The sequence below is a fragment of the Aythya ferina genome (assembly GCF_964211825.1).
Source record: "Aythya ferina genome assembly, chromosome: 10".
NCBI lineage: Eukaryota > Metazoa > Chordata > Aves > Anseriformes > Anatidae > Aythya > Aythya ferina.
In genome coordinates this window covers 1,734,705-1,759,607 of record NC_140306.1, presented here as the reverse complement: position 1 = coordinate 1,759,607, position 24,903 = coordinate 1,734,705, and the positions used below count along the sequence as shown (strand labels likewise).

Below are 24,903 nucleotides of genomic sequence, written 5' to 3'. Positions count from 1 at the left end.
TACTTGTTTCCTTGCCCTGAAAATGGGGATGTGATGCTGTACTTCTTTTATAGGGTTCTAGAGGCAGAGAGGTTTATGGAGTATGCTGCTAACCTTGAACAGATGGTTCTGCAGAACTGGAAATGAATATTATGCTGACATTTTGTCTGCAGTAATCCCAGTGTTTTTTATTGGATGGTGTCTTTCTATTCATGGCATTAAATTTCACCAGTGCTTAAATAAAAAGAAGTAGTTGAGCTGCAGATGACTTATAGCAGTTTTAATGTGACATTATATCCATTCATGATACCATTCAAGTTTTTTAATGGTATTTTTTTCTCCACTTTTAGGTTAAAATTGCATACATCAACTTCTTGAATCATTGCTATGTGGACACAGAAGTAGAAATGAAAGAGATTTACACCAGTAATCATATGTGGAAGCTATTTGAGAACTTCCTGGTTGACATCTGTCGGGTAATGATTTCTGTATCTGGGAACTGAATTCAGAAAGTTTAAATTAACCTATCTGGTATATAGCAGTAAAAATAAGACATAGCAGTGCTGCATCAAGACAGTAAGTGCCCTAACTGCTGTGCTGCTTCATATTTATATTTGCCTCTTCCCTTGTGCCTGTGGATTTCATTAGTCATATTCCATGGAACGCATTAATATTTTCCTTTAAAAAAAATCAGAAAAGCCCCACACCCTGCTCCTTTGTCTAATGCCTTTTTCTGTTCTGCCACCTGGCTTGCTTATTCTGGCTGTGATAGTTAACTTCTTCCCGAGCAATAGTCAATGTTTTTTTGGCAGGTCAGGACAAATATTTTCCAAGCTTGGCATTTGTTTGTCCATGTGGCTTTTTGCCTGGGATTCCAAGTATTTCCCCATACGAAAGCATTACACCTCAGTCCTCCCGACCCTACCAGTTTCTTTCCTCTAAGGTACTCTTTCTTCCCCTCCCTCTTAAACAAGCTATATGCCAACACATTAAAACTCGTTAAAACAATAACAGCGTTGAGCTTCTGCCTATGCATGTGCTAGAAATACAAAGATAGCAGTATCATAAATATTGTTGTGACAGGGAATTGCACTGACTAGGCTGATAGAAAATCAAAAACTCCAGTCTGTAGCACATCTTAGACTACCTTGGTTGAACTGTTTCTGATCCAATAATGAATTACCTTGCAGGCTTGTAACAACACCAGCGACAGAAAGCATGCTGACTCCATATTGGAGAAGTACGTTACAGAAATAGTGATGAGTATAGTCACCACTTTCTTCAGTTCCCCGTTCTCTGATCAGAGCACCACTTTGCAGGTAGGAAAACGTAGAGACACAAGAGTGAAGATGTATTGTCAATGCAGTGATGCTAATTCCACTTTGGTTCTATTACCAGTTAAAAAGAGGCACGTGGTGGGTCAAATGCATTCTTTGTGACCAAAATGTTTGTGGTTTTCTTTGCTGTAGAAATTGAAAGATTTGTATATCAGATTACAATCATTTTCTGTGGAAGCTGTCACAGCTTCGTCAGTAAATTCAGTTCTGTACTGCCATTGAGACCACGTAGAAATTCTCTCCAAAAGGCCCACATGTCATTGTTAGGTTCAGGGTGAGAAAATCACAGTGCATGTAAGGCAATGAAGGTTTTAACCATGTTTTGTATTCCAGTTATATCTGAGGGGTCAGGCCCTCTTTGCTGTCAGTTATCTGAATACAGCTGAAGGTGATGTGGGCAGGTGTAGGAGGGCAAACAATTTTGCTTTGGGCATGCCAGCTCTCTAGCAGTGTTAAAGCAGTTGCACAGCAGGAAGGAGTTCTCCTAAGCACCTTGAAGAATGAAAATAAAAATAAAACAACTTTGCTGGCAAGCCTTCCAGGTAGGGTAGAGGGTGTTGCGTTACAGAGGGTACAAAGACAGCATGTTTTTATAAACGGATTCTAATTTCCTTTAAAAAGTAAAACAACAAATACAATCCAAGAGTTCTTGTTCTATTAAGCTGAGTAACTTCTGATCTTGCACAAAAATCTGGGAAGTGTGGAGGAGAAGCTTGGAACATTCGTGAAGTGACAGATTTCCACAGCAGAACAGCAGTGTCAGGACATTGCCATAATATTTGTATTGCAGCACAATGATAACATCATTCTTTTATTCATAAATAACTTCTTGGGAGGAGTGTGGGTGGAGTGGTCAGGTGCCTGGCTGTTCTATCAAGTTTTAATATGGTAATTGGTGAAACTTGATGCAGCTTCATCATGCCAAAGGCAGTTGTTCAAAGTGCAGACTCCAGGTTTGTAATTGAATGCAACTGGCAGCAGGTTAGGAAGCATCTGGTTCCCAAAAGCAGCCATAAAGGGCACCTGGCAATTTGCCGTGTCAGTCCCTCATCAAGGAACTTATGCGAACCCTTTGGATCATGGTGTGCTGCCTGGGTGACTGCAGCCCTCCAGGAAAATGTACATAAAAATGCTGCATGACTCTATCAGATGGAGAGGTCTCTCTGCTCAGTATTAGCAGTGTGCTCGTTCTTTTCTCCCGCTGACACTGCCCTCTGTGAGGCAGGATGCGTACCCAGCCTGTGTCTGGGTGACCAGTTTCCAGCCTCACCTAACCAACTGCTTTATATTCAAGAGGCCTGCCTCTAGGACCTAGCCCTCCTTATTCAGGCAAGAAGATGGTCGCATCGAAAGCAACAGAGCAGCATTTGAGGTTGACTCAAATACTCTTAAACTGCCAAACTGTGCGCTTTGCCTGCGAGAGCACAGAGGGCTGCAGCAGCTGTGTTTGGGCTGAGCAGCTTTATTAGGGTTGTCTTCACTTGTGCAAGTCTGAGCAGTCCAGCAGTTGATCTGCTCTTCATATGACTTTCAAAATGTCAGCAACTACTGTGGTATCAGCTTTCGTGATAGCTTGTCACAATTTCATCAGAAGAAAATGAGAAATTGAGATGAGTGGTTAGCCTTGTCCCCCAGGGCTCTGTCCTTCTACTCTTCCCTCTGGACTGTGTTACCTTGCTGTCATACCCTTAATTGTCATCTTTGAGTGTACAACATTTGAATACACTTCCTTACCATCATATTTTAGCCCTTAACTTTATACGCCAACGGGTTTTCTTTAGTTTCTCATTCTCTCCCTCTAACAGGATGAAATAATTCTTCTTCACCATCTCAGTTGATTGCTCTGTCTTTGTCTTATCCTACGTTTTCCCTCTGTAAGTTAAAAGCTCTGTTTCTCTACCTTTTTCTGCCTGTCAAGACCCTTGCACATAACCAGGAACTCTCCCACCTGAGTACATCCCCTTGGACTGCCTGCTGGGTGTACCTAACTCCTCCAGGTGGGATTTTGCACTCACATCTGAGATCCTGCAGGGCTGCCTGCAGCTGCTTTTACCTGATCATGTGCCACTGTCTCCAGGAGTGACCTTTGCCATTCAACTTTGTTTTGCCTTTGGATTCAATCGCTCCCCGTTCTTTCTGCTACACCTTGTCATCTTGTTTCTTCTCATGCGAGCCTCTTCTTGTCTCATGCTCTTTCATGTTATGGCTCGTTGGACTTAAATTGTACCTCCCTTGAGTCAGGACCAGCCTTGCTTGTTCAGGGAACACCTTGTACATCTATCATAAAGTTCAAATAATATAAAATTAGGAGAACATAAATATGTCTTTTCAAAGAACAGCTGCCCCCAAACTTTCCTCTTTAAGAAGTACTGTTTAGCCTGTTTGCCTCCTAAGGGTGCTCCTGCCTGAGGCCTTCCTTCACAAATGTAGTCAGAGAGATGTGGGACATGGAATACATTTCTTACTTGATTTATGGACCTAGTTTAAGCAAATGAAACATCTTTGAAGCCTTTTAGACTGACATGTCTTTAAAAATGAACTGGAAGGACTATGTCAGTGGCTGAAGTCCAAAAGTGCAGGTATTTTCAGTGCCTTGGAGAATGCTGCTGTCTGCCATGTTTTTGATGTTTGGCTTATTTCTAGAAAGGATAATGGGTATTTGCCTCTTAGTAATTTTTGGTTCTTGAATTTTGATTCTCCTTTTGTACGTTTCATAATGGTGTTATTAAATGAATTAATTTAATGGATTTAATTACCTAATAGATTTGGCGTTTTCCTCTAACTCCACTTTTTTCTTGCAAACAGACATCAATCTTGACCAGAATAAAAGAGGTATTTTTTCACTGGTGTTCTTCAGTCTTGTGGGCTTTGCACTGTGGTGTAGTTCACTTAGCTGATAGAAACATGGAATAGCTAATAGGCACAGGGACGTGGGTATTCCTTCTCAATCTCGGGTCATTTGAAATATTTAAAATACAGGTAAAATAAATGAATTATTCTACTAATTGCTGTACAAAACCAAACAGGGAGTTCTGGTCAATGTAGTTGGAGTGTTGCAAAGACAAAAGAATAGAACTTGTGTGTGCTGGAATAGCTGACCTATCTGCAGTGGGAGATCACCTTGCAAGTACAGGGCTAAAAACCACGCCTGAATTTTGGCCGATCCCTAGCAGCCATAGTATTTACCACTAACTACTACCTATATCCAAAATAACAAATGCACAGCTGGTTTCTTCAGTAAATTAGATACCGGCTAATATTTGCAATGAGTTTTCAACTCTGTTGCTGTGCTGGTGTTTGGCCAGGAGCAAAGTCCCATTTACCTGTGGACTATTGAGTCAGCTGCTGGTCAGCGCTAAGGGAAGAATCTCGATGCCACGTTTGCTGATAACTCTTGATTAAACAGGTGAAGATTACTGCTTATTTCCTTTGCTTAGTCAGGCTTCAATTACTAAAGCTCTATGCTTTAGAAGCTGTCTATTTAATATTTCCCATCCAGCCCTCGTTCCCACCCTTTCCATTCAGTTGCTGATTGTGTGGTAGATACGCTGTCTACAGCATGAAGTTGTCTAACGAGTGGATGCAGACCAGTTAGAAGTGACTGCTGTGCAAAAAGTCAGGGCTGGAGCTGGAAACCGGTGTTACCTCAGGTTGATGCTGATACATCCCAATATGATGCAATGAGTTTGATTTTTCTCTAACCTTGTGTTCTAGACTCGGCAGCCTGTGTTCGTTCAGTTGCTACAAGGGGTGTTCAGAGTGTACCATTGCAACTGGCTAATGCCAAGCCAGAAGGCATCGGTGGAAAGCTGCATTCGGGTGCTCTCAGATGTAGGTAAGAAATGCATGTAATCAGATCTAAATATGCTGCAAATGTGGCCATCCAGTATTTGCTGCTTACATGGCACCCTTCCAAAAATAAAGTTCAGCTTGCTTCCTGCTGGGGCCGCTTGCAACTAATTCAGTGCCAAGGCATACTACAAAGCCAGGCTTATGCTGGTACACTGTCGTTATTGAGCAATGTTGTCACTGTAACCTGAAGTGCTTTCTTGGATTAACCTCAGAACTCTGCAATCCTGTTGATCTGTGACCAGGAAATGGTCCATCTGGAGTTTTGTATCACTCCTCCCACTAATTTGCTCCGCTTTTAGCAGCAAAGAGAATAATTTGCACTGGATGTGAGGCCAAATCTGTTGGATAGGTGCATGCTAACACACGTGAGATGTGTGTGATGCATTCCTGCTCGTACAATTTGAAGACAGTAAACTGATCAGAGGTGTGAAAGCCTTTAAACATAATGCTACAGAGAGGTCTGACCCATTACACTGACTGAGCGTTGTGTTGTTTAAAATGCATACGAGGTAGATTGTAGAAGGAATTGCGAGTAGAGCTTGTCTTGTTCTTGCATTACCTGTAATACATGGGCTAAAGGAATCAATTCTTACTAATTTTTTTTTTGCTTGTTGCAGCAAAAAGCCGAGCAATTGCAATTCCTGTAGACTTGGACAGTCAGGTCAACAATCTCTTCCTGAAATCTCATAATATTGTACAGAAGACTGCAATGAACTGGCGAATGACTGCAAGGAATGCTGCCCGCAGAGATTCAGTGCTTGCTGCCTCCAGGGATTATCGAAACATAATTGAAAGATTACAGGTGACTACACAGCACCCCTTCCACCTTTGATAACCACTTGCATATCTACACAAAAGGAGGAATTCACTAAGTAAAGACACTAAGTGGGAATTAGTCAAAAGCTTCATGGTGAATGTTAGCTGATGCTGAGTGTGATACTGTGTGTAAAATCAAATGTAAGCCGTTGAATCAAGAAAGGTAATTGAATGTCCACGGTACATGAACATAGAGGTTTTATTGTCCTAGGAAGTGACGGTATTTGAAGTTACTGGTACTTGAAACATTCTTGTTCTACCATTAGTTTGAAATAAAACATTACTTCTGTCAGACAGAACATTATCACTGTCACAGCCACACCCCTCCAGTGCTTTGCTCCTTGTACACCCACCCTCTCAGTACAGCAAAAGGTGCCACGGGCATGCCTGGGAGCTGCTGCATGGCTTGAAATAAATGGATGATTGGCTCCTTGTTGACACAGTTGCAGCTGGAGTCATTTCGCTGAAATGGTTGTGTTCCCACGCTGTTTCTGCTTAAAATAATATTTAAACATAAAAAAGACTTCCCCTTTAAAGAAGGCTATTAAATGATAAAACATGGCCAAACTATCCAGGCAGGACGGTCGTACTCTTCTGCACCTTGTGAAATTAATTTGTATATAACTTCTATGTGTTTAATGCTTGCTGAATCTCTCTGTATGGTTATGTTCTAGGACATCGTATCAGCTTTAGAGGATCGCTTACGTCCTCTTGTCCAAGCAGAGTTATCAGTACTGGTAGATGTGCTTCACAGACCTGAACTGCTCTTCCCAGAAAACACAGATGCAAGGAGGAAATGTGAAAGTGGAGGTTTCATTTGCAAGTAAGCTGTCTTGAAGTCTGACCTTCTTGGAGGTTTTTGGTTTTATTTTGCTCTTTTTTTCCCCCCCCAAAAAAAAAAGTTGTGCCCTTGTTCAGCTTTATACAAAGCATGGTATTTCATGCTACGATAAATACAATTTCTCCTTTTGGTAGGGGGAAGCTACTGGAGTGGGGGAAATTGATATGCTCTCATAGCAAATGCTTAAAAATCTCTATTTGCTGTAGGAAACAAATGTAATGAACGCTAATATAAATTAGTATAAAATTTGGAGCTGATCCCTGCCTTCAATCCTAATGATGTTTGCGAGGTACTTGTCCTTGTAGCACTTAATGCTGGGGAGCTATGTCAAAATCAATTGTTATCACATGCATCACCTACTTTGTGCCCAAATCTGGAGTGAAGGGAAAGGAAAGATTACAGGGTCATGTCGAGGGCAATTCAGAGCAGAATCCCGGTTCTCAGATCACCTCCCGAAGAGGTGGATTGTGCACAGAGCTGAGGGAAGCTGGGTAACTGAGTAACAAAGGCCGGGCAGAGTGGATTTCTAATTGCACAATCCACGAACTCTCAGTGTGTTTTTAACAAAATAGCGTGTGGAACGGTTTTCTTCTTCGTGTTTGTTCTGGAGGATCATCAAGTCTTAAATTACATTGCTCCTTCCTCCGATTTCTTTCTGCCTGTAGGCAGATGGGTTTTATCTAGCTATCCTCCTGCCAGGGACTTTGCAAGTTTTCTTCACAGCTTCACCAAAGCCCAGAGTCCTAGTAGCTGGCTAAATGTTGCTCTTGAGAGAATATTCCCAAGATGGTTGTATAATGGCATGACAGAACTATGTTTTAATAAAAACTTGTTTGCAGCTTAAACTAATTAAGAGAGCCACATATCTTATCCCATTTTTAGAATTAGTACTAAAATGAACTGATTGATTGCTTATTTTCAGATTAATAAAGCATACTAAACAGCTGCTGGAGGAGAATGAGGAGAAACTATGTATTAAAGTATTACAAACACTCAGGGAAATGATGACCAAAGATAGAGGCTATGGAGAAAAGGTAATGTAATTTACAGTTCATTGTTCTGTGTTAAGCACTGTATTTATTATTCAGTAAAGGAAAATATTATTCTGGCTCTTTCAAGCTGTTTTGTATGTGTAAGCATTTCTGTGGATCAGGAACAAGTTCAAATCAGGAACAAAAAAATTTTAGTCAACAACTTCAAATATAACTTGAAAGGTAAGCTTGCTTCTGTTGCTTTTGTACTTTAGATGTGCAAGTTTAACTCAATTCTTGCGGTTGCTGCCACTGTAAAAAAATAAAAATAAAAGTTGGTTACATTTTTACGAAGGATATAACCTCCTTATCTGTTTGCTAGGTCTAGGTGACTCTTCATCGGGTCACATAACCTTGCAATAAGAGGATATTTTGTGGTTTAATTTTAATTTGTATACATCTGAGTCATCATCTTGTGAGTTATAGATGGAAACTGTCTGTACAGCCGCCCATGTATTTTTCTTTCCCTTTCCCACACACAACTCCTTTGTCAGGTGAGAGGAATGTCATTCTGTAGGTACAAGCCTATTCTCATTCTCTATTTGAATCAGAAGAGTGTCTACACCGGTATGTTTGGGCATCTAGGCATTCCTACAACCATTCCCAAAATTCCAATCTAAAGCATCTCCTGCATTTTTAAAGCTCTTTAGGTTATGAACATGCCATGCAAGAGGCATACAGTATGTCCTCCCAGTGAAGGTGCTCGTGAACAGTTCAGAATTGGCAGCTGGGTCTGTGGGGAGGCAGTGGTGTGGAAGGATGTGTGCTGCAGCTGGGAGCCTGTGCCTGAAGCAGATGGCGTCTCGTGTCCCATTCTCACTTGCTGTAGGGTTTGAAGTTGTTGCATAGTGCAAGATTCACAGTCCTGAAAGGCAAAAGCTGTAGAGCTCAGACAGCTTTGTCATAGTGACTGTTTTTAGCTGTAGCTACAGCTGCAGCCATGAGGGAAGGAGAAGCTGTGAAGGCAGAGGAAGCCGTAGCACCACGAGGGTGAATGCCCAGCTGGGATGTCACAGACAACCTCTGCTTTGGCTGGTTTAGCTGGAAACGAGACCGTAGGAGCAGCAAGTAGCTCTCCATTGCCAGTTCAGCAGGAGGCAAGCACTCGCACGCCAGAGCGCAGGGACCTGGAGGAGCTGGCAGGAGGGAGAGCAAATGGAGCACGGAGCCTGCATGTGGGTGCGCGTGTGGGCTGCTGCCCAAGCACACCCAGCTGAGCACGCAGCGCTGCCATGAGTGAGCGGGAGACTCCTAGGAAAATGCCCACGGGGCAGGGATGGCCTGGGCTGTGCTCCCTGATGTGTCAGGGACTGCGCTTCCCACCTGCTGCTACCACCTCGCGGCTGCCCGGGATCCAGCCTGCCTCCTGCTGCTTTGCCCTAGACCTGCTGCTGTACCGAGGGCTTTTCCTCACTTTGCACAGTTTTCCATATTTTCCAGTAAACTGACTTTGGGAGAGTGCACTAATCAACTGTAAGAAAGAAGCATATATATGTGGGAAGAGCAGGGGATCAGGATTGGTAGGAAAGGGCAGCAAGTGCAGCTTTCAGCTTGTTTTCAACGCGTTGTCCTTCTCTGTGAAGAGGCAGCATCCTGTTCTGAGTCACAGCCCTCTCCCTGCAAAGCCCTGAGGCAGTCCTCAGCCCCTTGGCTGCAGCTGGAAGCCTTCAGCCCCATGTCCCTTTATTAAGACATCTGCAGTATGGCACAAGTCAGATCTGTTAGGGGACAAGCCGGAGCCAGCAGCAGTTAGGCTGCTCCAGCAAGAGGGAGTTGTGCTGGATGAGCCCTTTCAGAAGTGCTGAGTGCTGATGCCTTCTCTTGCCCAAAGCAGTGGGATGTAAAAGATTAAACATAATCATAGATTTGGTTTCGCACTTTGTTAGTAAATGTATCGGTGTACATTCTCCCATTAGAAACAGCTAAAGAGGCCCTCTAAGGTCAGCTTAGCTAATATAGTATAAGTGGTGGCTGATCTTATACATGAACAGAACCCAAATTCGAGCCTTGAGTTTTTAATGTGATAGAACAGTTCATTTTTCTAAATGGAAATTCATTTACAAGAGTTCCTTATTTTTTTTTGCTAACGAGTAAAGCAGTACTCCTAGAAGATGGAGCTAGTAGATCATTCAGACTAAGGAGAATCCTACAAGAATCTCAGTCTTCAAAGTAGAAAATGCATTAATTTCTGAAACAGCAGATCAGTTACATAATGTGAGATAAGAATATGCTTGCTTGTGAAGTAGATTTCTGAATATGAAAAAGCAACTGATTGCTTACAGATAGACTGCTAGTAGTAGTAGGACAGCTTCTACTGTCTGGCTGTGAGAAGTGCAGTCATATTTATTCTCCCCTGTGACTCATATAACTGTATTTAGTCACCACTTAAAAGGCAATACCTTTGCTTTTAAAATCATCCAGAAGTGTAAAAAGAAAGAAAATCGTACACACTGGATGTAAATACAGGAGTCCCTGCATAAGGTACAGGCGGCAAAGCTCGTTCCTGTGACCAGGATATCGACCACCCAGGCCGTGCTGTGTAGGTGAGATGTTCCCAGAACTGACAGCAGTCACTTCAAAGCAGTGTTCAGCAACAGAGTGCAAGGAAAGTTTTGGCATGGCATGTGATTTTCCTGTAATGCTGCGTGGTACTCGCTGGAACAATCTGATTTATAAAAAGATCGTACTCCTCCTCTCACACTTAATCTTCCAGCACAAATAGTAAAAATACCACACCCTCTGGCCCGTGTGCTTGTCCCTTTTGTAGGTGGGAAGCGTAATGAGAATGCAGTGTTGTCTGATCCCATTAGCTAAGGCCTTCATTAAACAGCTGGGATTCCTTAGCAGCATGCAAAAAACGTGGTGAGAACACAGATGTACAGAAGCCTGTGGGAAGGCTTGAAGTTTTACATATTGCTAAAGACTCCTAGTCTTGGCATGCACTCAGGCTCTCGGCGATGGGTAGCATACTGTGGTATATTTAATATGCTGAAAACTTTACTACATTGACAGTGTAGACTAGACCCAAGTTTTTTACTTTGCTGAAACATGTCATTCATGCACATCTTTCTGCTGTCTGTCAGATGATTAGCCCAAAATGCAGCTCTAGTGTTTAAAATTCCACTTCTCTTCCCAAACTGGAAATCCAGCTTCTGGACTCTCACTGCTGCTTGCAGCTCACGCTAGCGATGACTCCTAGGCCCAAGGGTGACGCCGTTGGATCTCGGTCAGCCAGCCCGCGGGGTTTGTCACTTGGCGCAGGAACAAAGCCGGGCGCATCCTGTCTGCGGAGCTCCCTGGCGCGGCACTTCCAGCGCTGTCAGGGCCCGAACGCGCCGCAGCCCAGCCGCCTGCAAGCATTGCTGGTGCTGACTGTAAAATATGCACAGTGTTGGGTTACAGTATCAAAGTGTTAAATGATTTATAAGATCCTAACGTGAAATGTATCTGTAATTTCTCTTACTAATGCTTGCTTTCAATTCTTCCCCCTCTTTCTTTTCCAGCAGATTACCATTGAATTGGATAATGCTGAGGTTTTAATTTTATTTATCTTCTACGGTGTTGTTTCTATGGTGTTTGTTTTATGAGTAGCCCTGTGATTTGTCCTGTTGTCTCTTCAGCACGGAGCTTTCTGATTTGTATGCCTGTGTCAGTGAATTAGTTGAGTTTTCAGTCTGCCGTGTGTCTATGCTGGGAATAGTTACCCTAACTAATTCCATATGTCATTACTTAGAATATTAGTCCAAAGGCAGTTACAGTTTCTGGCAGTCTGCAATCATCTGGTACCATAATAGTTCTCATAAAGTTTAGGACCAGATCTGAGTGCTTTTGGAATACGAACTGCCGTAAGCACCATTAAAATGTCAGTGTTCAGCACTGCGCCGTGATACCCCTGTCATCTGCGAACAGGTCCTTTCAGCTATTTGGAAAACCAAATACTGACTTTTTTAATGGCATTCCTGTATAAGTTGGAAGAACCTGTCAGAAGCCAGCTGGAGAAGGGCCCGCGTGAGCTGTCTCTGCTCGCTGCCTGGTGAGAGCCATTACTCACTTCCCAAGGCATGGCACACAGGGTGCCCGTGAGGGCTGTGCCCTGGTGTACAGGCTGCCTCGCTTTCCTTACCGAAAAAGGTGACAGGCATGCTATTCCCCAGAACAGCGAGCTGTCTTTCCTGTTGCTTCTTAGTCAGGTTTGGTGCATAAAGCCACGTAAAACGTTAGGACATGTTGTGAAAGTGAGGTGGTGTAACTCTATGAAAATTACCAGTCTGGGTGAAAAGCTTCCTGCTGTGAAAAGCGTGCCTTCAGCTGGCACTGCAACAGCCCGGTCCGTGTTTGTGCTACATGTAGTCATTCTACAAGCAGAAAAGCTGTATGTGAATGAGAACTTTCAGTGTAACTGGACTGAAGCTTTCTAAAGACTTTTAAAAGTGGTGTGTTTTGTTCGGGCACCACTGCACGGGCTGGGGTGAGCGAGCTGAGCTGCAGCAACTTCCTCCTGCAGCTCCAAAATGTGAGTGTGGGTGCTAAATTTGAGATACGTTTTGCATAAATGTATAATGCTGAGAAAGTGATTGACTGGCACCTTATTTTACTGAAATACCAGGAAAAAAAAAAAAGAAGTATTTTCCCTGTTGTGGTTTGCTTCCTGTGTTCTCTCCCAAGCCAACCTTTCGTATGGAACAAAATTCAACCACTTCCAATGCTGCTCCTCTTCATTCGGTAGAATAGATAATGAAATATGCTGTAAGTTGCTTACTGTAGAATATATACATTTTGATGACAATCAGCTGAATTTATCAGTATAAACTTAACACTGAGAACAAAATAATAATTGAAGTCTAACAGATTTGTTACAAAAATAGACCAAAAAGCATACACATCCCCTGGCATTGTATTGAAGGCTTTTCTCCTGTTAAGTGAGGCTTTTGAGGGAAGGAAGGAACCGAGTTCCTCATGAGAACAAACTGGGGTTGTGACTTTTTTGTGGTGTTTTTACCCCAGCAGTGCTGGGACGCTCAGGCCCCTGCCTTGCCGCTCCCTGAGCCAGCCTGGTCCCCTCGCCCAGCAGGCCCAGCCTGGGGCTGTGACACCTCTCCTGAGAGAAACTTCATAAATCTCCCATCACTGCTTTCACTTTCAGTGAAAAACTCAATCAGCTGTGGAGACTTTCTGCTCATAGTGTGCGGATATAACAGGGGCAGGCAGTGGAGAGCAGGGGCCCGGCCGTGTCCTGCAGGTCCCTGTTTCATGCGGGACACCCGCATGCGGCCTTGCCGTCGCCTCTGGCCTGTCCGTGTGAGACACCTCATGTTTCTCTGGGTCTCATCCAAATTTAGGATTACATAGCTGCAGAGGTGCCTTGTCTCCTTCTCTACATACATTTTTTAACTAATTTTCATGCCCCCCAGACCCACCCCTTTATCTGGGGATCACATAGCAGTGATGTGCCCTGGTTTTGAACAAAAACCCTGTAGTGCCTCAGCGTTGATGTCAGGTGCTAGACCCCTCCGACTGCACAGTGCTTCGGCTTCCAAGAATAGCATACATAATTTCATCTTGGAGAAACTTCAGACAGAACGTTGAATTGTTTAATTGCAAATTAAGTCATAATGTGAAGCTCTTTCCCGTTTAGTTTCTGGCTGTAATGCACTGTCTTTGCCTGCAATAAATCAGCCAAAGAGTGTGGAGCAATTTAGGATTTCGTCTGGAGGCTGCAAAGGAGGAACTTTATTGCTCCTCAGTGGAGCAGCTGCACGGAGGGAGCAGGTGTGTTTATAACCATCGGAAATGAGCCCTGCTGCTTATAGGAAGGAATTCAGACAGGGCTTAGAACCACTGACAATTTTCAAAGGAAATCCTGGTGTTCCCTTTTTTTTTTTTTTTTTTTTTTAGCTTCTCACCCCTGGCAACAGTAAACATTTAGGGCAAAGAACACAGAAATCTCTAGTGTTAGTAAAAAGTTATTAAATTCCCTCCCCGTCAAACTCTGCACAACTTAATCTTTCTGATCATCTGAAATGCTCCTTATTCCTCGGGGTAAAACTCAAATAAAGTAGCTGTTTTATGGCATAGTTGCATGACTTCAGAGTATGTGATTGTGATCCTAGATAGAGCTACACATCTGATACTCCTTTACAGAGAGGCAATTTCAGCGCGTGGCGAGCCCCAGTTGCAGTGATCTCTGTGATGATGAAAATGATGGAAGGTGCATGCATTTGTTGCTGAGAGTTAGGATAGATAAGAGAGACTGTAACTCCAGTTTTCTCTTTATAAGTTCTGAGAGTGCAGAAAGGGAGTGCCCTTTTAGCTGGGTGAATAATACTGGAATTCACCTTGGCAGTAGGAAATCCCCTGCAGAACAGGAAGGACCGTAAAGGGCCGCGGGGCGACATACCTCTGTGACAGCCGGCTGAGCGTGCGGCTGTCTGGAGTATCTGCAGTGCTGGATGCTGTGGAAATGAAGGGACCAACAAGCACGCTTTGATCCTGTTGCTTGTACTCTGCCTAGTCCCTGTGCTTTCTAAGGAGGGATTTATCCTGAATTTGCTTTTGGTGTCACTCCTGAAAAGGAGGGAGAGGAGGGAACTGGAGTTTTCTGAGAAGTGGTATAGTGTTGTTTGTTTTTAACATTTACTAATGTAGGCTGAGGACCATGATCTGTTCTGGCAGAAATATCCCAGTAGGATTTTTAAGCCTTTGTAGATGTTTTCCAAGCTCTGCAGCATCCCGTATTGCAGCAGGGTTCCTGTCGAATGCTTATTTTGGGGACAGAAATTATGATGCATTAAAAACGAAAGTCATTCTTGCAGCATTTCCAAAGCATTCTGGTTCCTGTAAAGCCTGAAAGTTCACAGACCTTCAGCACAGGGTCTGCATAAGACTGGTATTAAAACAGACAGTAGAAGAGGTATCTTGAAAGATTGAGGGAAAGCATGATTTGTTTTAATTAAAACAAATGAAATCAGCGAAGCCCAGTGTTGCTTTGGGTTTTGTCGTGACCTTAGGGCGTGCTTTGTTCAGAGCTTGTCCTTTGGCTTGCTGCAGAGCTGCTGATGGTATCAGGCTGATGTTTGGGGCTGCAGAGCTCAGTAGAGGGGTCTTAGCATTGGCTCTGGGCAGGTGTCTCGGGTAGTGAAGAACTCCCCAAGGCACGGTGCTGGCGTGTTCCCTGTGAAAGCCTTTGGGCTGAGTCTTTAAGTTACTCCTCACTGGGCTTGCACTGGGGTGACTTTGTTCTTGGTGGAGCTGTTGGCAATGCTGCTCTTTCAGAGAGAAGGTCCAGGACCAAGCTAAATTTTTCAAGAGCCACCAAGTGTGAATCTTTACACAAGAGTGATAACTAACCCTCAGTTGTAATTGGGCACAACGGCTTAATTGACTTTTAATTTAATCCCTAATCCACTCAAATATCCAAACATGATGCAAAAGCAGATTCTGCAGCTTTTCAGAAGCCGCGTTGGGATGGTGAACTCCACCTCGGGTTCCCTGTGATCCCGGAGGACAGCAGCACATTTCCCTCTGCATCGGGCATTTGTTTGCAGGGCCGCTCTCTGCCCAGACAGGTGTCTGGGGACAGCACGGCCCAGTTTCCGCACGTCTCGGGCACCAAAACACATGCGTCTGAGAGAAATTTTAATATTTTTGTGGACTGAAAAGGAGAGAAGTGTGAGCGCTGACCTGCAGGTGGCATGCTCAGGATGCTGAATGGGGCTGGGAGATGTCCTACTTTTTACTTTTTTTTTTTTTTTTTTTTTTTTTTCCCCTCCCAGCCACATTGCAGCGAACTGCTCCATTGGGCACCTGCCAACATTCAGGCAGCAGTTACATAAGAACAGCTTTTTTTCCTGGAATTTAGGCCCGCTGCTGATGTGTGACCTTCAGCGGCGATTGCCAATAAACGTGGTGGAGCTGTTTACAGTTACCTCGGCCCGCGGCTGCCAGCAGCCGAGCCTCCGCTGGTGCCGCAGCGTGTGTGCACCGCTGCCTCTCGTGATAAAGACGTTCCCCTGAGGTGGGGTCCCTGCGTGGCTCGGAGGGGCTGGCCGTGGGCGAGGGGTGAGGGCAGGCAGCTCTGTCACGCTGCGTCCATCTGCAGAGCCGCCGCAGAGCCGTGCCGGAGCCGTCCTGCCCCGAGCTGTCCCTGGCTGGCCCCTGGCTGCAGAGAGCCAGCAAGAGCCTGAAAGATCAAGCCCAGCAAAACGCCCGGAACACCCTGAGTTTCCATTGTCATTACGTGGTACTGAGGATGTGCAGGATTTGAAGTAAAAAACAAACACACACACAAAAAAAAACCAACGATCAAGTAAAACCCCACTTACATTTTTTTAATTCAGCAATGGTACTTTATACAGCTTGATGAAACAATAACCAGCAAAATACACCTGCAAAAACCCACTCAATATAGGTTTTTTGGTTTTCTTACCTCTTCGCTTTTTTCTTGAGGTTTCAACTAGGTGAAAAAGGGAAGCGAAAATTCAGGTTCAAAGGGGATTGACTGAAGAAGTAACCTTTACTGTGCTGTTTATCAATGATAAACTACAAAGCTGTAGTGGCTGAGCAAGGTGCAAAATATAGGCTACTTTGTACGTCTTTTGATTGGAATTGGAAAATTTCTTAACCTCCTGAGTGCTGGAGAGAGGCAGTTTTAAATTTTCTTTGCAGAGAGAGCTCATACGACAGTCATCTCTCTTGTGTATTTTGCACTTAGACAGTGCTTCACTTGTTATGTCTCAAGTAGAGGAAATGCAGGCTCTAATAAATTTTTGTGGGCTGCCTTATATTTTTTTCCTTCAGAAATCCTGCAATCTTTGGACTGTTTTTATTGCACAAACTGGAACTAGAATTGGTAAGCTCTTTGGAAAAGGAGACTGGAACTTTTCTTACAGTTATTTGTAAAAATAACAACAAAAATTTGCACCCTCTTTCTAGTTAATTAAAAATACTAATGTAGGATGTGTAGAGAAGGTAGTCCTTCATATGTTCAGTTACCGTGAGAGACCTGCAGGACCGAGTGTTTAAGAGAAGCAAGTGGGATTGCATTGCCAGTGAAGGTCAGTGGCATATCAGAGGCTGAGGTCTCTAGCTCTAGGGAAGCCCCCGCCCAAGTAAAACACACTGCTTTGACTGAAAACTCTGGAAAGTTAAAGAAGGAAGTCCCGCGGGCAGATCTCGGTGACCTTTCAGTCCAGCCGCTGACGGTCCTTACGCCAAAATTCCCACCTCATCGTCTGGCACTGCACAAAGGCTCTGCAAATTCCCTGAGATAAGGGAGGGGAGGAAAAAAAAAAAAAAGAAAAAAAGAAAGTGAGCACTGCTCCTGCCGGGGACAGCCACGTCCCTGTGCTGGGTGCAGGCGCTGTGCTGCCACGAGGCTGCGGCAGGGCTGGGGCAGAGCCGGGGGCTGCCCGTGCCCCTGGAAAGCCCCCACAGCTCCTGCAAGGGGAGCCCATGCCCTGACAGCGAGCTGCTGCACAGCTTGCACCGCCTCGTAATCGAGGCAGGGTAAAACCCTCCGGCACCTGCTAAAAATACGCTGCACAGCATGGGTCGTTACAGGGGAAAGCTGCCATGTGGGATGTTCGGCAAACAGGTTCAGTGCTCTTGGGTCCCAGTTATTCCCCGCTGTCCTGAAACTTACCCATGGCAAGTCAAGTACGTGTTTGACAGACACACCCACAGATCATCTGTAGAGGCTAGAACTTTGCCACCCAGCCCTTTTCTTGGTTCTGCGAGGTAACAGCGTTGGCCCCGTGAAGGAGGCTTCGCAAGTAACCTGTGCAGAGTTACCCACAGCTACTGCAAACTTGCCAAGCCCAGCAGCATGACTTGTTCTGTCTGGTGTCGTCAGTCGGGAGAGGTGGTAGGAGGGCAGCATCTCACTTTTGCTTTGTGTGTTTCAAGAGCTGTACTAAATGTGTTCCACAGAGAGGAGAGGAGAGGAATTCAGAGAAGGGAGGAACACAGTGGAGAGGGGCTGCCAGGATGGTACCCAAAAGGCCTGTCCCAGCTGGGTCTCCAGCTGATACCATGACAGTTAAGGCAGAGAAGCCAGGGGCAGTGGTTTGAGCATGTTGTCTCTGAGATCTTTACCGTAGTTCTTTACATCTGGATACACAACCCAGCTATCGGCAGCCCAACACAATGTTGGCTAGCTGACTGTAGTTGTTTTTCCCCTCTTTCCTCCTCAATGCCAGATCTCTCTGCTCGCCACCCCGATAATGAGATGCCATATGCGGGGAGTTGGGTCAGTTCCTGCATTCCCAGCTTTCAGGGCCAGAAGGCACCATTCGGCGATGTAACCCGGCTTCCTGAGCAACGCAGGGCATCTCCCAGTTCTGCACCACGCCAAATAAACACAGCTTGCCCAAACTCCTTCACAGTGATGTTTGCTTCATTGATCATGACCCAGAGGAGAGGTGAGGTGCTTTGGAAAGCGGCATCGGCCTGGGCAAGTTAAACAGCCGGGGGTTTGCCACCTGTCAGTCCTCTGAACTTAGAGAGGGTGGAAATGGAGGAGGCTTCTGCTTTCAGGGTGCAGTTTTATCCATTTTTTGGTCAAAATTTCAAAGCTCCGTGAGGCTGAAGAAAAAAAGATCACTTTTTTTTTTTTTTTTTTTTTTAGTGTTTGTATGTGTGTGCTCACACACGTGCAGCTTTTTCTGATAAGGTTCTTTTCCACACATTTCTAACTTTACAATCAGAGCTGTTTTCTGTCCTGTATTGCTGAAGTCGATTGCTGAAGTCGTTACTTGGAGGAGACCCCATCTATGTGAACTGGAGCCTCTGCCTGCCTTTTAAATGTGTGTCAGGCCTTTTCAGCACTTCTGTTCTAGATGTTTACTACATAGTTGAGTTTAAAAAAATAATGAGAAAAGCAGTCCTGGGGCTTCCAACCTAAATGAAAATCTTTCTGCATTTCCTCAAACCATTTTCACTTTTTTTTATCCCCAGTGCTAGGTGTCTGAATTTTCCGTGAGAGGCAGCATTAGGCAACTTTCATCGTGATTTTTTTATATTTTTAATGCAAATGAAAATAAAACATTTATACCTTCTTCAAAACCAGATAGAAAAGACAAAAACCTCTTCCATATGTCGTTGAGATGAAGTGAGTTCAGGCTTGAGCTGTCGCTTGCTGTGGTGGTTTTTGAGGTGGGCACCTCCAGTGTTGAGTCAGATAAAGACCATTCTGGGAAACACGCGCAGCCCGTGTTGGGGAAATGGATGTTAGAGGCATTACAGTCACCGACAGGTCAAAGAAATTGCAGTTCTCCTGTTATGGCTAATGATGAGTGGTTTATTTGCCAGCCTTGTGGGAATGGAAACTTAAAAGGAAGAGGGTTTTTGTACAGCAAATTGAAAGGAACTTTTGCTACCGCTAGTGAAAAGGAAAAACATCGTGCTCCTCTCTGACCCTGCCGCCCATTACATTTCAGTTTAAAAGCCGCCCGCTTCATGCGTGCCGCTCACCTGGCCTCTCCGAGTGAAGTGTCTTCCTGGTCCCTGAGCTTACTGCCCTGTTGCCCCTTCCCCCCAGAACTGTCACTTTTCTTTTGGGTGCAGAACTGAGGTATATGGAGGCACAAGAAATTTAGCAAAATTACTGCTTCAGTCTACTCTCCCTATTCAATCCTTCTTGTAAAACGTAAGCTAATATTGTGCTTTTGCAGTACAAAGGATGGCGTAAAGAACAGCACAGTAGCTATAGCTGAGTAATTCTTTCCTGTTTTAACCCATTTTGATGTGAAGAATTAACAATTTCAATATTTGGAGTGTATGTTCTTACTGAAAGATTGCTGAAAGCTACGGTAATTTTGAATGATCCATCAGAGCCTTGCCAAGGCCAGTGGTTTCTGCTTGCAGATGAGTTTGTGAGGCTGGTCCTGACATGCTGATCTATTTATACATGCTGTCTGTGCTAAAGTGGGAAGGCGCAGGAGTTTGCAAACTGGAATGTTTACTTTTCCCCTCTTCAATTTAAGTTGAAAAGATCAAACTAATTCAGCGCTGATTCTTCATCTCTGCTGGTTTTCAGCCCCAAAATGTACATGCAAGTTTGATTAATTTGGGGTCACAATATAAGTCTGGGAATAAGGTCATTTTCATTAGGAATCCCAAGTCCAGTCCATCATCTTGCTGCAGTCATATCCACTTGACCTCCCAAGGAGCCCAATTTCTCTTACAGAGCTACGCACAATTTATGTGCTGTAATTGATAAACTTAAACACAAGAGGTGTTTTTTTGCTTTTCTCTGAAGCAAGTTGTCCTGGCAGTGTCAGAACACTGTGCCCAGACTCCCTAATGACTTGATGTGGCTTTCCCAGTATCCAGCCTACAAGCAGCCAAGGGTGTACTCAGCACGGCGCGATGTGCAGGAACTGTGTGTTCCTCTGCATGAATGTGGGGCTTCCTGTTAACTTTTGATCCCCTGGCTTAAATGCTCTGTGCTTCAGTTTAGCCAAGAAAGAAATGGTTTGCATGCTTGAGAAGTTTCCAGGAGAGGTGACAATGCAAGGAAACGGCGTACCAAAGGCCGCGTGAATTAGCCAGGAGGAAAGTCCATTAGGAGGAGGACGGAGAGCGGTTCTTCCTGGCCAAGGAGCCCCTGCCCACAGAGCACCACAAGGGAAGGGCTCGCTCCTCCGGCTCCTTCCCGTGAAGTAGGATCTCTCCATATTTAGCCTCTCGGATCCCAACAGCCTTCCTCTCTCTGCTCTGCGTTTCCCAGGCTACAGCGGATATTGGGTTAAACCACCACGGTCGCTCTCCCAGCCTATGCTTGATTTTTCTGTCTAGTTCGTGTGCCCTCTAGGCAGACATGGGCAATCAGCTGCAGACTTAATTTGGTATTGCTGTATCGTCAGAGTCTTATTTCTTAGCGTATGTTCCTGAGAAGTTAAATCAATTTACCCACGATTAAGTAGGCAGTTTGATTTGAATGCTTGGGTCTCTGTTGTATGTCTAAGTTCTACTTGATAAAAGTTGCTTGTCTTTATCTGTTTCAATGTGATGATCAGCATATTAAATTTGAAAAACCGTCACCATTAAGCTTATTTCATTGTTCATGTTTGGTACTGTATTACATATCTGTTATCTCAGGAAAAATAGGTTTATAGCTGGGAATCCATGGGAACCATTTTTAACTAGCGTTCGAAGTCTTTTTGTGACATGCAGCACTTGCTTCTTCCTCCTCCCCGCTGGGGATGCGTGTGCTATGTTCACCGTGTGCAAGTCGCAGATGCTGTGTATGTGGTCTGAACGAGCTGCCCAAAAGTGCATTATTTCTGGGTGGCAGGCCTGTGTGCACCTGCAACGAAAGCTTTTAGCTTGTGCCTTTGTGCTTATGCAAAGTAGTTTTGGGATGTTCAAAGGATACCTGCTAAATTTTCAAAATGTAGCTCTTTTAGGAGCATGGTGGGTGGCTGGGAGGGTGTAAATGGTAATTATGCCATAATTCATTTGTGATGATTCAGCTGAAGTTGAGTGGTTTGCTAGTTCCCTTCCCCTAAGTGTGTTGACCAGTAGATGTCTGTTGGGATGAAAGAATCTTGAAGAATGACTAATTTTTCTGCATTTTGCTTTCAACTAGCTGCCGCAACCTCCAGAAACGGAAAGCTCGGTAGAGGTGTGTCGCTCACCTATATTTGTACAACAGCAAATATTGGTGTTCTGAAGTAGTCCTGGTGGAGTGTCTTGTTGGTAGAAAAACAACTGTGATATGTGTGTCTGAGTGGTATAGACAGTGAAAAATGAGCAGATCGGTTGAAGTGCTTGAGTCCAATGCAGCATCAGCAAGACAGACTGAAAACACATAGAAACACGTAAACCAGTCTCAAATATTTTGTTGCTGCAAAGTAAGGGACCCAACGGACAAGTGGTTTAATGTATCTGAGGTAGTACAAGCCTTCTAGCCATTTGTCTTAGGCTTTTAGTGCAGGCACTCTTTGAGAAGTCTCCTCTCAAGTCTCCCTTCTTCAGCAAGATAAGACTTCATTTCTACGATTCCCTATAAAGAATTTTGGTTTCCCCTTATCTTACATATTTAAAACCTTTGAGGAAATAGAGATGACAAAAGAAGTTACTGGAATTTTCATAATTCCAGAGCAGCTGGGTGTCCTGTTTGAAACTGCTAATTGTCACTTCACACCAAGAAGGTTTCCAGCTCTGTAGTGAATTGGAATCGGTAGGAACATTTCATTTATGAGACACACCAGCAGCATCGGTTGGCCTAAGGCAGATTTGCCAAAAATAGAACATGAGAATTTACGAAATCTCAAATTCTTTTGGAATTAATGGGATACCTGGAGGTGGCATTGATAGATTTCACATCTGGGTGCTGTATCTGTGCAATTTTCAGTGAAACAACAATGAAGTCTTAATCTAGGAGGGCACTGATTCTCTGACATATTGAAGTGTGAAGTTTTTATGTATGTTTTGAAATAACAAAGAAAAATGAATTTTGTGGAATCTTTGTACTTGTAATTTTTGTGGAATAGTGCTTAAACAGAAGCTGAAACTCTCGGTGGTCATAGAATGACTTTGAGATGTCTAGAAGGTGGCTCCTGGTTTAAGATGGGTCCCTTCATAGAGTGGTTTCAGAATATTTCTACATTTCCAGAATGCTTTAAAGAACGAGAACTTGAAGTACTTAAGGTTTCCAAAGTGGAAGTTCGAGTCTGTACTAAGTTCCTGAAAATTTGCTTCCTTTACATGCCTAATATCTGAAATATGAGACTTGATTTGGAAATAGGCACGTGCCAAGAGACTTCTCTCAATAAATCAGTGAAACCTCTACTGCTGAAGTCCATGGCATTGGAATGAAAACCCTGTGTGGGTTTTGTCAGAGGCCCTCCACAGTCTCAAAAGAACTTCCTTGACCACAATCTGACATGTTAAAGTGCCTCCACTTCCACCAGAAATGTGTGTGTGTGTAGTGGGGAAGGGGTGTCTGTATGTGTACGTGTGTGTATATGTGTATATGTATGCATGGGCATAATGCATGGTTTGAGTTCCTGAACTGTCGTGTGGTACCTGTAAAATTAGGTAGACTGTGTGTTTTCTTTAAGTCCCTGAGAATGTGTTGGCATATGTGCATGCCATGGTGGTCTGCTGGCGAGTGTCAGAGCAGACTGGTTAAGTACCATGGGAGCTAATTAAGGGCTGATGTTTTATTTAGTTAGCTTGTCGGTTGGTCTTCCTCATCTCCCCGTTGCTTTCAGCTGTGACTTCCCTTAATATTTCCCATGAGTGCAAAGATGTTAGTGTCTCTTTAGTGTTGTTCTCCTTTAAAATGAAATTTCTGCGTGCACAGCAGGAGCTTGATCAAACTCTACCACAGAGGCAACTGGAGGATCATAGAAGGGTATGTACAGGAGTCAAGCACATTCAGAACTAATTCTCTGCCTTTTCCTTTTAAACAGTGAAGTTTAAGTCATGTAAGACACTTCTGTGGGTAACTGCTTGCCAGTCTGTTAGAAAATCCCAAACTAGCAGCCGTGCTTACAAAACAGGGTATGGGGGCTCCTTCTGCTGTGTTCAGTGGAAGGGGCAAGTGCTTGGCTGCTCAGGATTAAACCTCAGATCCTGCTCTAGTCTGTTCACACTTGTTAAAGCACTCCCTTTGGTGATGATCACAAAATTACAGTGAGATTATTCAGTGCCTGTGGAGTTTGCTTGCTTTGGCCCTACCTGCCCCCTTCATAAACAATCAAGCTGCCAAATCAACATTGTTAGCACATTTCTTCATTTATTCTGCTCTTGTTGCTCAGAACAGAAAAGTAGCAACTCCTAACTGCTTCACTCTTAAATTTTATTGACAATTCCCCATTTTAAAGGTCATAGCAGGTTTCTGATAACACCTGAACTGTATATTGCATCTGTTTTATTGATATGTTTAATACCGTTTGTATGTTGCTTACTGTTAGTTGCTGATGAATGCAGATGAAACTGAATTCTGCTAGGTAGCATATTTGATTTTTCTCGCTGCCGCCAAACATCTGATATTTGTTTGCATATTGTACGCATCAAAGTGGTGTATAACAGTAACAGGATGGTTAAAGAACTGTTCTGAAGCCAAGCAGCGCAGCTGAATTAATTATAACGTTACTTAAATAACATTTTTCTCCTTTATTTTGATCACATTTTCATACACTTATTAGCTAACACAGTGTTTTTGAATAATTTTATAGTAAATGGTGAAGTTTTTATTCGCAGTTAGAATTTTAAATGATATCGAATGCGGGGATGGATTGCCAAACCTCTGAAACTGTGGATCAGCATGCTTTCAGACTAAAAACAGCAAATGCTTCATAACGTGTTCCCACTTGTATTTTCTGCTTGCTTGTCCTGCTTTGGGTATACCACAGGCACAGAGAGCAGAGGTGCAGCAGGTCTGTCTGAGGAGCAGGAGCTCCGCTCAGGTCTCCCCATTCATGTGAACCATTTTGAGCATAGAAGTTGCCTTCTGCTCCTAGAAAGCCCAGGGACAATCCCACGAGCTTGAGTTATCCTCCTGGACTTGGGATGAGGTGGAGCTTACCAAACAGCAGTTCTTGTAGTCAGATGTGCGTTTTGATCTTTGTAGTAGGTAGTAAAAATTCCAGCTTTTAAATGCCAGTTGCTGTGACAACTGCTAGTCAGCTTAACAGAAGAGAAAAAGGTAACAGGAGAGCTCCGCTGTGACTTGGTTTTGGCATGGGGCTCTGTAAGTATCAAGTTTCCTCTCTAATCAGTACACGTGTAGAAGAAAGATGTAGTTAAGATGTCGGGGGTTTTTTGCCTGTCTTGGCCTTGTTCTGTCATGTATCTTTCCTTACCTGCCAGACGGAGAGCAGAAAGAGTGGGTAAGGCACTACAGCATGTACTAAACACTATCTTGTCGTTGTCAGTCAAAGTAGCTCCTCGGGGATGAGTTTGCTGGGGCCCTGGAATTAGTCTCTTGCCTCTGCCACATGTTCACGGTTTGGCCCAAGCAGTGACAGCAAGTGTGTGCCCCTTGGAGAAGGACTGGTTTTCTTCTACTTTTGCTTCCAAAAGAACTTGCTTTTTT

The 24,903-nt window shown here is 44.0% G+C and overlaps 1 protein-coding gene across 8 annotated transcripts in view; it reads left to right on the top strand.

Annotated features, from left to right (window-relative positions):
• Nucleotides 1–24,903, top strand: part of ITPR1 (inositol 1,4,5-trisphosphate receptor type 1) — a 160,876-nt gene that overhangs the window by 73,090 nt on the left and 62,883 nt on the right. For 3 of the 8 annotated variants that reach the window (XM_084530751.1, XM_084530747.1, XM_084530748.1), the window contains 9 exons: nucleotides 330–455; nucleotides 1,170–1,298; nucleotides 5,031–5,151; nucleotides 5,786–5,970; nucleotides 6,659–6,807; nucleotides 7,748–7,859; nucleotides 11,360–11,389; nucleotides 21,445–21,480; nucleotides 23,167–23,217. In XM_084530751.1, coding sequence (XP_084386877.1) covers nucleotides 330–455; nucleotides 1,170–1,298; nucleotides 5,031–5,151; nucleotides 5,786–5,970; nucleotides 6,659–6,807; nucleotides 7,748–7,859; nucleotides 11,360–11,389; nucleotides 21,445–21,480; nucleotides 23,167–23,217 — 939 coding nt within the window. Of the gene's footprint in view, nucleotides 1–329; nucleotides 456–1,169; nucleotides 1,299–4,121; nucleotides 4,149–5,030; nucleotides 5,152–5,785; nucleotides 5,971–6,658; nucleotides 6,808–7,747; nucleotides 7,860–11,359; nucleotides 11,390–21,444; nucleotides 21,481–23,166; nucleotides 23,218–24,903 lie in introns of all 8 variants that reach the window. The other 5 variants (XM_084530753.1, XM_084530752.1, XM_084530746.1 and 2 more) reach the window with 4 other exon arrangements.